The following is an 11,655-nucleotide window of genomic DNA, read 5'->3' on the forward strand; positions in this document are numbered from 1 at the left end:
AAATTTAATAACTACATCGGCGTTTTAGTACGGCGGGCTCAAGTCATAAACCCGTACTTCAAATTCAAGGAGCTTCCATGGTCCGCATACGAGGATATATGGAGAGAGTTGATGGTATATGATGATTACTTCTTTAATTTTTTTTTTGATATAGAATACGTTTACAAAATGCTTAGATATCTTATATTTTTACATGCAAAATTGTAGAAACACTATTGTCTTGAGGACTACCCTAGGGCGTGGCACTATGTTTTCAATATCAAAGTTGAGGCCGTGCTCAAACAGTGGCGACATGAGCTGAAGATATCAACATATGATAAATATACCCAAGACTGGCAGAGATTTTTAAATCTCGATGAGAGGGTGGATCTCGATCATTTCACGGCTCTTCTTTTTTATTGGGATACCGAGTCCGCACAGGTACGAGTACATTATCAGGTTGCGTACATGAGCATATTGTAAATGCAATTTATTTTTAACACGCGTAATTTTTGTAGGATAAATCTAAGAAGGGCTCGACGAACCGACATAACAAGCGCAAGCTTGACCACCACTTGGGATCGAGGTCCTTTGCCAACCTTGAGTATAGACATTGTCGAGACACGGTATAATATTTAAAGTTGATGTATTCACATGCTAACACCTTCAATTTGGCCAAACTCTTCGACATTTCCTATTATATTTTGTAGGGGAAGCCGATAATGCCGATCAATTTGAAGGCAAAGTTAGCTTACGGCACATTTCACTCAACATATAAAGATGAAGAGAAGATTAAAGAAAACATGGTGTTGGTGGTAATTATTTTTCAACAAATATAAATTAATAACTATTACGTTGTTGTACATTTCATTAATTAGGAGTTTAAACTTTTGTAACTTGAAATCATTATTTGCCAATTCAATATATATCTATTTTCTGTATGTGATTTAGGATAATATTGCTGCCGCGTCGAAGGATGCAGCACTACGTGCTACCCAAGAAGCTGCTGATGACCCTCATGTTTTGTCAAGAGAGGAAAGTAATGCCATTGCAATGAATGTGATGGGGTATAATAACCGGGGCAGATTTCCATTGATGGGGGTTGGAGCTCAGCGGGGTACCTCCAGAAAATCCTCCACGGCATCCTCGACAACCTCGACTGCAACTACATCATCAAACAGAACTCACACCACTTCTACAATTATGCGCGTCAACCGTTATCTGCGCGGTAAGATCGACCCTACTTTACTCATGCAGATGACGACGGCTATGTGTTCAGATTTGCCTCCATCCCCTACTAGCGACGATGTTTTTAGACACATCGTTTTATGCTTGTCCGGGAAGATTTCAGCTGAATTATTTGGAGAAGTTTTGGACCAAATAGATTTAGACGCTGGCGCACAGGTAAATTAATAATATGTCTTATATTGTTAAATATCGTTCTCTAAATGTAAATCTATTAATTTTCAGGCTGGACTTGCTGGAAAACATTCAGGTTGTTTGTATAATTGCATGCATATGTTATCCTAGCCAACACATTTGTTTAGTATTTCTTCTCAAAGCAGTGAAATCTTTGAAGGTATCCTAATATATATATATATATATATATATATATATATATATATATATATATATATTAGGATACCTTCAAAGATTTCACTGCTTTGAGAAGAAATACTAAACAAATGTGTTGGCTAGGATAACATATGCATGCAATTAGTTGACAACCTGAATGTTTTAGTTGAAATTTGCATGCAAAGGAGATTTAATCATATTTGTACATAATATGAACATGCTGATGGACATGTTTCTTTGAATACATGTTTGTGATAATACTTCCCTATCCCGCTTGCATTTTACTTTGAATACATGTTTCTTTATTCCGTATTTGTTTAAAACATGCTGATGGACATGATAGTGGTAAATTGAATACAACTGAATACTATTTGGATATACTTAATTACTAACATATGTTTCAAGGATATTATTTTCTACATGACTTCGTATATGGGGTATCACGTGTATGAAAAGACAAGCTTATTTAAATTTTAATTTTTTTAACAGTTTCATTAAAATATTTTAATGTAAGTCTACAGAGACAGAGACAGAGCCGACAGTATTCTTGATACATTCACTCTGCACTGTCATTATTTTCTTATGGGAAATGAAGTCAGTGGTAGCTTTGATTTACTTGCTGTCCATGTCTATCCTCTAGCTTTTTTCAATTTGACCCTGCTGTTAGTATCTGAAGCTAGTTTATGTTGTTGTTTTTTTTTTGAGGTAAAAGCTATTGATAGTCAGACATGCTACAGACATCCCATGATAGGATGCATAATTCTAAGGCACACATTCAAGTTACTCTATCCAGTTTCTTTTGTTTTCAAGGCTGTTCTTGAGTTGTTATAATTCTGATACCTCTATCTCGATGCTTTTGGGTAAAAGCTACAGCCGACTAGCTGTAAAATCTAAGCTTGCTACGAACTTGGACATCATTTGTCTTATTTATGCTTGTTTTGATTTTTTTAGCTCCACCATTCTTGGACTACATCAATATGCCTGCAATTCAATGTTAGTTTCTTGGAAGTTTGGTAGCTTTCGTTATGCTTAACTTGTCACGATATCTCAGTTATATGACAAGTCAGGTTTGATTTGGTTCAAGGTTTGCAAGGTTTGATTCATTCAAATTTTCTTCTTGTTTGACTGAATGAAATTCCCCGAACTTTACTGTACATGTTTCAATCATTCCATTTTCCTTCAGCTCCGACCAAAATTACCAGAATCTCCAGTAATATGAAGCACATTTCCCTTCCTAACCTCATCTGCTGATATTTTCAGCTTTCAGGTCCTTTTGTTTTCAAATTTTCGGTTTTCAAACGGTTTTGCTTTCTAAAAAATGGGGATCCTCTGTATGTTATGGCCACCCAATGAATATTATTTGGATTGCATAATCGCTGCGAGAGTAAAGTGCTCTCACAATAATTTTTAAAGCATCTGCATGATTTAGGCGTTGAACATAAATGTAATTATGAAGTTAAATGTTCCTATTTTGCTGGTTACTTCATTCTGGTTATTAGTTACTACTCATATATTTTTTTTTCATTCTGAAGTGAACACATCTGTTATAATGTTTTTGTGAGACAAACAACTTGAAATGACCTCATTCTCTACAGTCTTTTGCTGAGTTCTGTTTAATATGTGCAGTTAAGTGGTTGATTGAAGGGGGGAAAATAAAAGAAAAGCATTGACTCAATTATGTAGAGTAAATAATCAAAGCACAATCTTCACTAACATTTCATTCCATTTGCTCACTTTACCAACATCGAAGTATTTAGTAGAATGCACACTTAATAGTTTACGTACGCATGTTTCTGTTGTTGTAGTTCCCATAACAGTAGATAAGTTGCATATGTTTTGTTCTTTCTATGTTTATTCCATTTGCTCACTGTTACCCCTTCGTTGTAGGAACGGTGGCAATCACTTCTAAGCCAAGGGAGGAGTGTTATTGTTGTTGGTGATCTCTAGAGGAAAAAATGCTCGTGGACTTGGATATCGGTTTGTCATATTTTTAAATAATCATGTGTGACTTTGTTGTGGAAAAAATAATCATGTGTGACTTGGATATCGGTTTGTGTTGAGCCCAAAAACAAACAGTGAGTTGATTGAGTCAGTTTACAAATTTATATGCGTATGTGGATGATTATAAGTTGGCAGACGAGAGAGATGGGAGAGATGATATGTATATGTGATTTTTATGTGTGACTTTGTTGTGATTTTTATTGTTGATTATATATGTGATTTTTATTGTGAAATTTGTGTGATTTTTATTATGAAATATGTGATTTTTATTATGAAATGTGTAAACTGGATTATACAGGTATTTGTGTGAAATTTGTGTGATTTACAGCCAATTTGTGTGAAATTTGTGTAATTTCCAGAATGATTTACAGGTATCCCAGACGGATTTTTTACATCCCAGACGGAAATATCCGCCTGGGATGTAAAAACGTCTGAGTTGATATTGGACAACCCAGACGGAAAATTCCGTCTGGGTTAAGTATCCCAGACGGAATTAAATTCCGTCTGGGATATGGTTAAGTATCCCAGACGGAATTAAATTCCGTCTGGGATACTTAACCCAGACGGAATTTTCCGTCTGGGTTGTCCAATATCCCAGACGGATATTTCCGTCTGGGTTAAATAACCCAGACGGAAATTTCCGTCTGGGATGTTGATTAAGGCAGACGGAATTTTCCGTCTGGAAAATTCCGTCTGCATTACTTATTACAGACGGAAAAATTCCGTCGCTTAAGTATTACGGACGGGTTTTTTTTTCGTCTAAAAAATTCCGTCTGCATTACATTATAGACGGAATTTCCGTCTAGAATAACTTATTCTAGACGGAAATAAATTAGACCCGTATTCCAGACGGAATTCCGTCTGGAATACATTTTCTAGACAGAATTCAAGTTATTCCAGACGGAATTTTCCGCCTGGAATAAGTCGTTTTCTACCAGTGTATTGCACTCATTCCTAATTTGCACTAAAAGAAAAAATCACAACCATTAACTAGATAATCAATGGCCATGATTATGTAGTGGTCCCTCCACTATTTTTTTTGTAGTGGAGAGGATCCGGATCCAATTCATAATTGCTTGGTAAAAATAAGGAAATGTGTTTGACATGGATAATAGCTAAGGGCTAGAAAGAGATGAATAATAGCTGCTTCCAGGTCAATAGTTTAGTGATGAATAAGACATAATCACATACTTGTAAATACTAACTTGAATTGGAAAATAATTCCTTTATTTTCAAAAGAATAGTATAGACGGTCAGCCGACAACTTGTTTTGAGCTGATCCAAGTTATTATACAAGTTTTTCCCCACTTACGTCATGTCCCAGTGGTTAACCAACAGACTCAATGCACGTTGATCATCAAGTACCAGCTGTCAGCTCTAAAAGAATATAGAGAAACAGATGCGTAAGTTTTTAAAAATAAATAAACAAATCAATTATGTTGTAATGATAAGCATCATGGCCTTAGGAATACAAGTCAAAAATCTGCGGCTACGTACTAAAAGTTACACACGATGTGCACATTAGACATATATAATTACCCTAAAAATACTATCCCTACGAAGGTGCTCTGCGCAACATAGAATAATAATAAGTAAAAACAGTAAATTCATGTCCACTCATGTACAAACCCACCATCAGCTATGTAAGAAGAAGAAAGAGGTCAGGTAAGAAAGAACATGAACAAATGTTCTTTCTACGGAAGAAATGTGGGACCAATGGAAGGAGGTGGATCTCAGAGCCAGCCACAGAGAGAGAGAGAGAGAGAGAGAGAGCGCATTAAGGAGACTGAAGTTATCAACTGAATCATGTTCAGCAGAGGAGGAGGGGACATGAAGGAACAAATTGTGTCCTCGAAGGGGGCTGTAGCAAGAGATGATCTCCTCGAAGGTACCGTAATAAACCAGTAAAATAAAATAAAATGAATACATGTCGAGAGTTTCAGTGAGAGATCGGTTCACCACTCATGTGAGAGGAGGCCACGGCTCAAGGAAGAAGATGTCAGAGCCCAAGCCGCCCACATGTTGATAATCAAGAAAAAGCAGCAGCCATCTTTGAAAATTTGAGAAGAAAACAAAACAGTGGGCCCCACTGCTACAGTAAAATATTAATATTTTATTGTGCATAGTGTTTTTCTAAAAACTATAAATAGGGCTCCAAATCCTTAAGGAAATCTCATCCCAGAAACAACTTCTTATATAAGAAGAGTGAGAGAGAAAAAAAATAGAGAGAGTTTCTCCTTGTAAAGAGAGAGTTTGTAACTCTAGAGTTTTTTCCTCATAGTGAATTCTTCTATCCTTGCCCGTGGACGTAGGCAATCAAGTGCCGAACCACGTAAATCTGTGTGTCTAACATTTTATCTTTACTTTTGCTCTACTATTGCTGCGACCCTGCTCTATTAGGCCCCGGGTTTGTCCCAACAAGTGGTATCAGAGCCAACTTAGGGTATTTGTATATATCTACTTATCGTATGCTCTGTGGCTGTCACCAAAGGTGGATCCTCCACATCAGAAAATAAGTTAGGTTATCACTTACCCTTTGGAGGTGACGGGTACTATTCACGAGTACGGTACTGTTCACAAATACGGTACTATTTACAAGTACGATACTATTCACGTATACGGTTACTGTTCATAAATACAGTACAATTTACGTGAGATAGTAAGAAGTTACTTTTCGTGGTAGAAGCAATGGCGGCGAAGTTCAAGATCGAGAAATTCGACGGGAGTAATTTCTCACTGTGGAAGTTGAAGATAAAGGCTATCTTAAGAAAAGATAATTGCCTGGCGGCCATCGGTGCAAGGCCGGACGACATCACAGATGATAAGAAGTGGAACGAGATGGACGAAAATGCTATTGCAAATCTCCATCTGGCATTAGCAGACGGGGTGCTGTCAAGCATAGAGGAGAAGAAGACAGCAAAGGAGATCTGGGATACTCTAACAAAGCTATATGAGGCGAAATCCATGCACAATAAAATCTTCTTAAAAAGGAGACTTTACACTTTGAGGATGGCGGAATCTACATCGATGACCGACCACGTCAACACCCTAAACACACTGTTCTCCCAACTCACAACGTTGGGATATACAGTTGGTGTGAATGAACGTGCAGAACTTCTACTTCAGAGTCTACCTGACTCGTATGATCAACTCATCATCAACCTGACGAACAACGTCCTCACGGACAATCTAGTCTTCGACGATGTTGCAGCCGCTGTTCTGGAGGAAGAAAATCGGTGCAAGAACAAGGAAGACAGGCAGACAAGTTCGAAGCAAGCGGAGGCCTTGTCGGTGACGAGAGGAAGATCAACAGAACGTGGCTCCAGTGGGAGTCATGCCCATGGTAGATCGAAATCACGAAGTAAGAAGAATATCAAATGCTACAACTGTGGCAAAAGAGGGCACGTCAAATCGGAGTGTTGGCACAACAAGAAGAGTGGAGATAAAAAGTCTTCAGAGCCATCAACATCTCAAGGATGCGTTGTCAGCACGTCAGAGGATGGTGAAATTCTATTCGGTGGAGCAACCACTGTTGATGAAGGCAGAAAGAAGTTTACTGATGTCTGGCTTCTAGATTCAGCAGCCTCTTGGCACATGACCTCTCGGAGAGATTGGTTTCACAAATATGAACCTATCTCAGGAGGATCTGTATTCATGGGGAATGATCATGCCTTGGAGATTTGTAGTATTGGTACTATCAAAATCAAAATGTTTGATGGTACAATACGCACCATTCAAGATGTACGACATGTGAAGGGCTTGAAGAAGAATCTATTGTCTTTGGGACAATTAGATGAGCTCGGGTGCAAGACTCATATAGAAAATGGAGTCATGAAGATTGTTAGAGGGGCGCTTGTGGTGATAAAAGGAGAAAAGATAGCTGCAAATCTGTACATGCTCAAGGGAGAGACTCTGCAGGAAGCTGATTCATGTGTGGCATCAACCAGCCGTGGAGAAGAACAAACCATGATGTGGCATCGCAAGCTAGGCCACATGTCAGAACGAGGCTTGAAGGTTCTCTCCGATCAGAAACTGCTTCCTGGACTTAATTCGGTAGCTCTTCCATTTTGCGAGCATTGTGTTACAAGCAAGCAGCATCGACTGAAGTTCAACACATCGAGTTCTAGAAGCAAGGCTATTCTGGAACTGGTTCATTCTGATGTATGGCAAGCACCAGTTACATCCTTAGGAGGAGCAAAGTACTTTGTGTCCTTTATTGATGATTACTCCAGGAGATGTTGGGTGTATCCTATCAAGAAGAAGGCGGATGTGTTCTCAGTCTTTAAAGCCTACAAAGCGCGGGTCGAGCTTGAATCTGAGAAGAAGATCAAGTGCTTAAGGTCAGATAATGGAGGAGAATACACAGACGGTGAATTCCTAGCATTCTGCAAGCATGAAGGCATCAAAAGACAATTCAGTACGGCTTATACTCCTCAACAAAATGGAGTGGCGGAGCGGATGAACAGAACTCTGTTGGAAAGAACAAGAGCTATGTTGGCTACTGCAAATCTGGAAAAAGTCTTTTGGGCGGAAGCAGTAAAAACCGCTTGTTATGTGATAAATCGATCTCCATCAACTGCAATACAATTGAAGACGCCGATGGAGATGTGGACTGGCAAGCCAGCTGATTATTCCAACCTCCATATATTTGGAAGTCCAGTGTACGTAATGTACAATGCCCAAGAAATTACAAAGCTGGATTCAAAATCCAGAAAATGCATATTCTTGGGGTATGCTGATGGAGTAAAGGGGTATCGCCTGTGGGATCTCACTGCCTGCAAGGTTATCATCAGCAGAGATGTTATCTTTGTAGAGAACCAACTACAAAGTGAAGAGAAAGAAAGCAGTTCGAGGAAGGACTCAGAGACTGTAGCTGTTCAGGTAGAAGATAATCTGAATTCTTCTGAAGCGACACCGGAGCATGATGTACAAGAACCAGTCGAGGCCGAGGCTCCAGAAGTTCGAAGGTCAACTCGTGAGAGAAGACCACCGACTTGGCACTCGGAGTATATTACGGAGAGTAATGTTGCATACTGTCTTCTAACAGAAGATGGAGAGCCATCAACTTTTCATGAAGCTATAAATGGCACAGATGCATCTTTGTGGATGGCAGCATTGCAGGAAGAAATTGAAGCTCTCCATAAGAACAAGACTTGGGAACTTGTGTCACTACCACAAGGAAGAAAGACCATTGGAAACAAATGGGTCTACAAGATCAAGCGAAATGGCGATGATCAAGTGGAGCGGTATCGTGCTAGATTGGTGGTAAAAGGATATGCTCAGAAAGAAGGTATTGATTTTAATGAAATATTTTCTCCTGTAGTGCGACTAACAACAGTCCGAATAGTCCTGGCTATGAGCGCTATATTTGACTTACATCTAGAGCAGCTAGATGTGAAAACAGCATTTCTTCATGGAGATCTTGAAGAAGAAATTTACATGCTCCAACCAGAAGGTTTTGAAGAAAAAGGAAAAGAGAACTTGGTTTGCAGATTGAACAAATCTCTGTACGGTCTAAAGCAGGCGCCGAGGTGTTGGTATAAGAGATTTGATTCATTCATCATGAGCCTTGGATACAACAGACTTAATTCAGACCCTTGTGCATATTTCAAGAGGTTTGGTGAAAATAACTTTGTTATCTTATTGTTGTATGTTGACGACATGTTGGTTGCAGGCCCCAACAAAGATCGTATCCAAGAATTAAAGGCTCAGTTGGCTAGGGAATTTGAAATGAAGGATTTAGGATCTGCAAACAAGATTCTAGGGATGCAAATTTACCGAGACAGAATTAATAGGAAGATTTGGCTTTCTCAGAAGAACTATTTGAAGAAAATCTTGCGACGCTTTAACATGCAAGATTGTAAGTCAATTTCTACCCCACTTCCTGTTAATTTCAAGTTATCCTCCAGTATGAGTCCTAGCAGTGAAGAAGAGAGGATGGAGATGTCTCGAGTACCCAGTCAGTTGTGGCTACTTCAACAACAGAAGCAGAGTATGTAGCAGCTACACAAGCTAGTAAAGAAGCGATGTGGTTGAAGATGGTGCTGGAGGAACTCGGCTATGAACAAAAGAAGATATCTTTATTTTGTGACAGTCAGAGTGCTTTGCATTTGGCAAGAAATCCAGCCTTTCATTCAAAGACCAAGCACATTCGAGTTCAGTATCACTTCGTTCGTGAGAAAGTGGAAGAAGGAACAGTGGATATGCAGAAAATTTACACCAAGGACAACCTAGCAGATTTTTTAACAAAAACAGTCAATACTGACAAATTCATTTGGTGTAGATCCTCTTGTGGTCTGATGGAGACATAAGCAACATGAAGAAGGCAAGATAGAAAGAATGGTGTGAAGATATGATTGATACTCAATCAAATCTTCAAGTGGGAGATTGTCAGAGCCCAAGCCGCCCACATATTGTAATCAAGAAAAAGCAGCAGCCATCTTTGAAAATTTGAGAAGAAAACAAAACAGTGGGCCCCACTGCTACAGTAAAATATTAATATTTTATTGTGCATAGTGTTTTTCTAAAACCTATAAATAGGGCTCCAAATCCTTAAGGAAATCTCATCCCAAAAACAACTTCTTATATAAGAAGAGTGAGAGAGAAAAAAAATAGAGAGAGTTTCTCCTTGTAAAGAGAGAGTTTGTAACTCTAGAGTTTTTTCCTCATAGTGAATTCTTCTATCCTTGCTCGTGGACGTAGGCAATCAAGTGCCGAACCATGTAAATCTGTGTGTCTAACATTTTTATCTTTACTTTTGCTCTACTATTGCTGCGACCCTGCTCTATTAGGCCCCGGGTTTGTCCCAACAGAAGAAAATGAGGAGTCGTCTGCAGAAAAAGATAGAAGACTCCTGTGATTATTAAGGAAGTAAGTATTTACGACTCCGCCCCCTTGAAACCCTTGTTCTGTGTTCGACAAGCTGATTATGGGTCTCGATCTGTCTGGCTTTGGCCCTATCAGAAAATGGACGCCCCAATTTTTTAAATTTGTCCGGCATCATCCTGCCAACCAACCTACATGCTTCCGGTCAATCTCAAATTCACTAATTTACTAAATTTCTGACAGAATTAGAGAAAAAATGACACATACGAGGATTCGTATAATTTACAGACGAGGTCCTTTTATTTTTCAATTTTCTCCATGCTTTCTATAGAGAAATATTATTTATTTGTTGTCGAGGTTGATGAATAAAAGAAGAGTGTTAGTTGTGTTAGTAACTTTTAAGTGAAATTGATACTTGGCCTAAATCATGTTACATTACAAACTCCAACTAATCCAATTTATCATAGGGATATCCGATCTACGCGCCCCCTGTCTACAGTTCAATCACACACAATTTTTATCATTAAGCTGTGGGTTAGTTATTAATCAGCAAAACCAATGTATATATTATTGCCAATCAAATACGATCCGAGATTCTGAAAAAAAAGATGTTAAGAGAAAGGCGATAAATAATGTCGGGAATTAAGTTGCATGTCTGTGGATCTTGACAATATAAAACCGCAGACCATAACAAAGAACTATTTAGTAAAACCATGGTTGTTGTATTCATCAGCAATATGGTTGTAAATGAATGTATCTATCCTGTGTGGATTCAATTGCCAGCTCGGAAACTTAACCTATGGAATGCTAAAGGCATAAGCAAGATTGCTAGTGTCATTGGCCGGCCCATAACCACGGATAAACTCACAGCTAATAGACAGAGATTGGCCTATGCGAGAGTTCTGATTGAAGTGAACATGCCCTCCTCTCTTCCTGATCAAATTCCAATTCAATGACCTGATGGAGTAAAGTTTTATCAGAAAGTGATTTATGAGCTTAATCCAACATGTTGTGAATATTGTAAGCAATTGGGGCATGACACAAAATTTTGTAGGAGACATCATGTTGTTCAAAGGTGGAATCCTAAACAAAATATGAATAATACACACACTGTCAATGTTGATAAACAAACTGGAAATAGCAGGTATGACAATAAAAGGGTTGAGACATCACAATCTGAGATATACATTAGCTCTGGAATCTCCAATCATGAATGCCAAGGGGCAGTGCATCAAGTGCATGATAAAGAAGATGTGATTGTTCCAGGAAGCAAGG

The 11,655-nt window shown here is 38.6% G+C and overlaps 1 protein-coding gene across 1 annotated transcript; it reads left to right on the plus strand.

Moving 5' to 3' along the window:
• On the plus strand, nucleotides 639–1,509 carry LOC109846752. Its single transcript, XM_020415997.1, has 3 exons — nucleotides 639–794; nucleotides 931–1,383; nucleotides 1,450–1,509. The coding sequence occupies exons 1-3, from the start codon at nucleotides 702–704 to the stop codon at nucleotides 1,507–1,509; spliced, it is 606 nt and encodes a 201-aa protein (XP_020271586.1). The 5' UTR covers nucleotides 639–701.

The sequence above is a fragment of the Asparagus officinalis genome, chromosome 7 (assembly GCF_001876935.1).
Source record: "Asparagus officinalis chromosome 7, Aspof.V1, whole genome shotgun sequence".
Lineage (NCBI taxonomy): Eukaryota > Viridiplantae > Streptophyta > Magnoliopsida > Asparagales > Asparagaceae > Asparagus > Asparagus officinalis.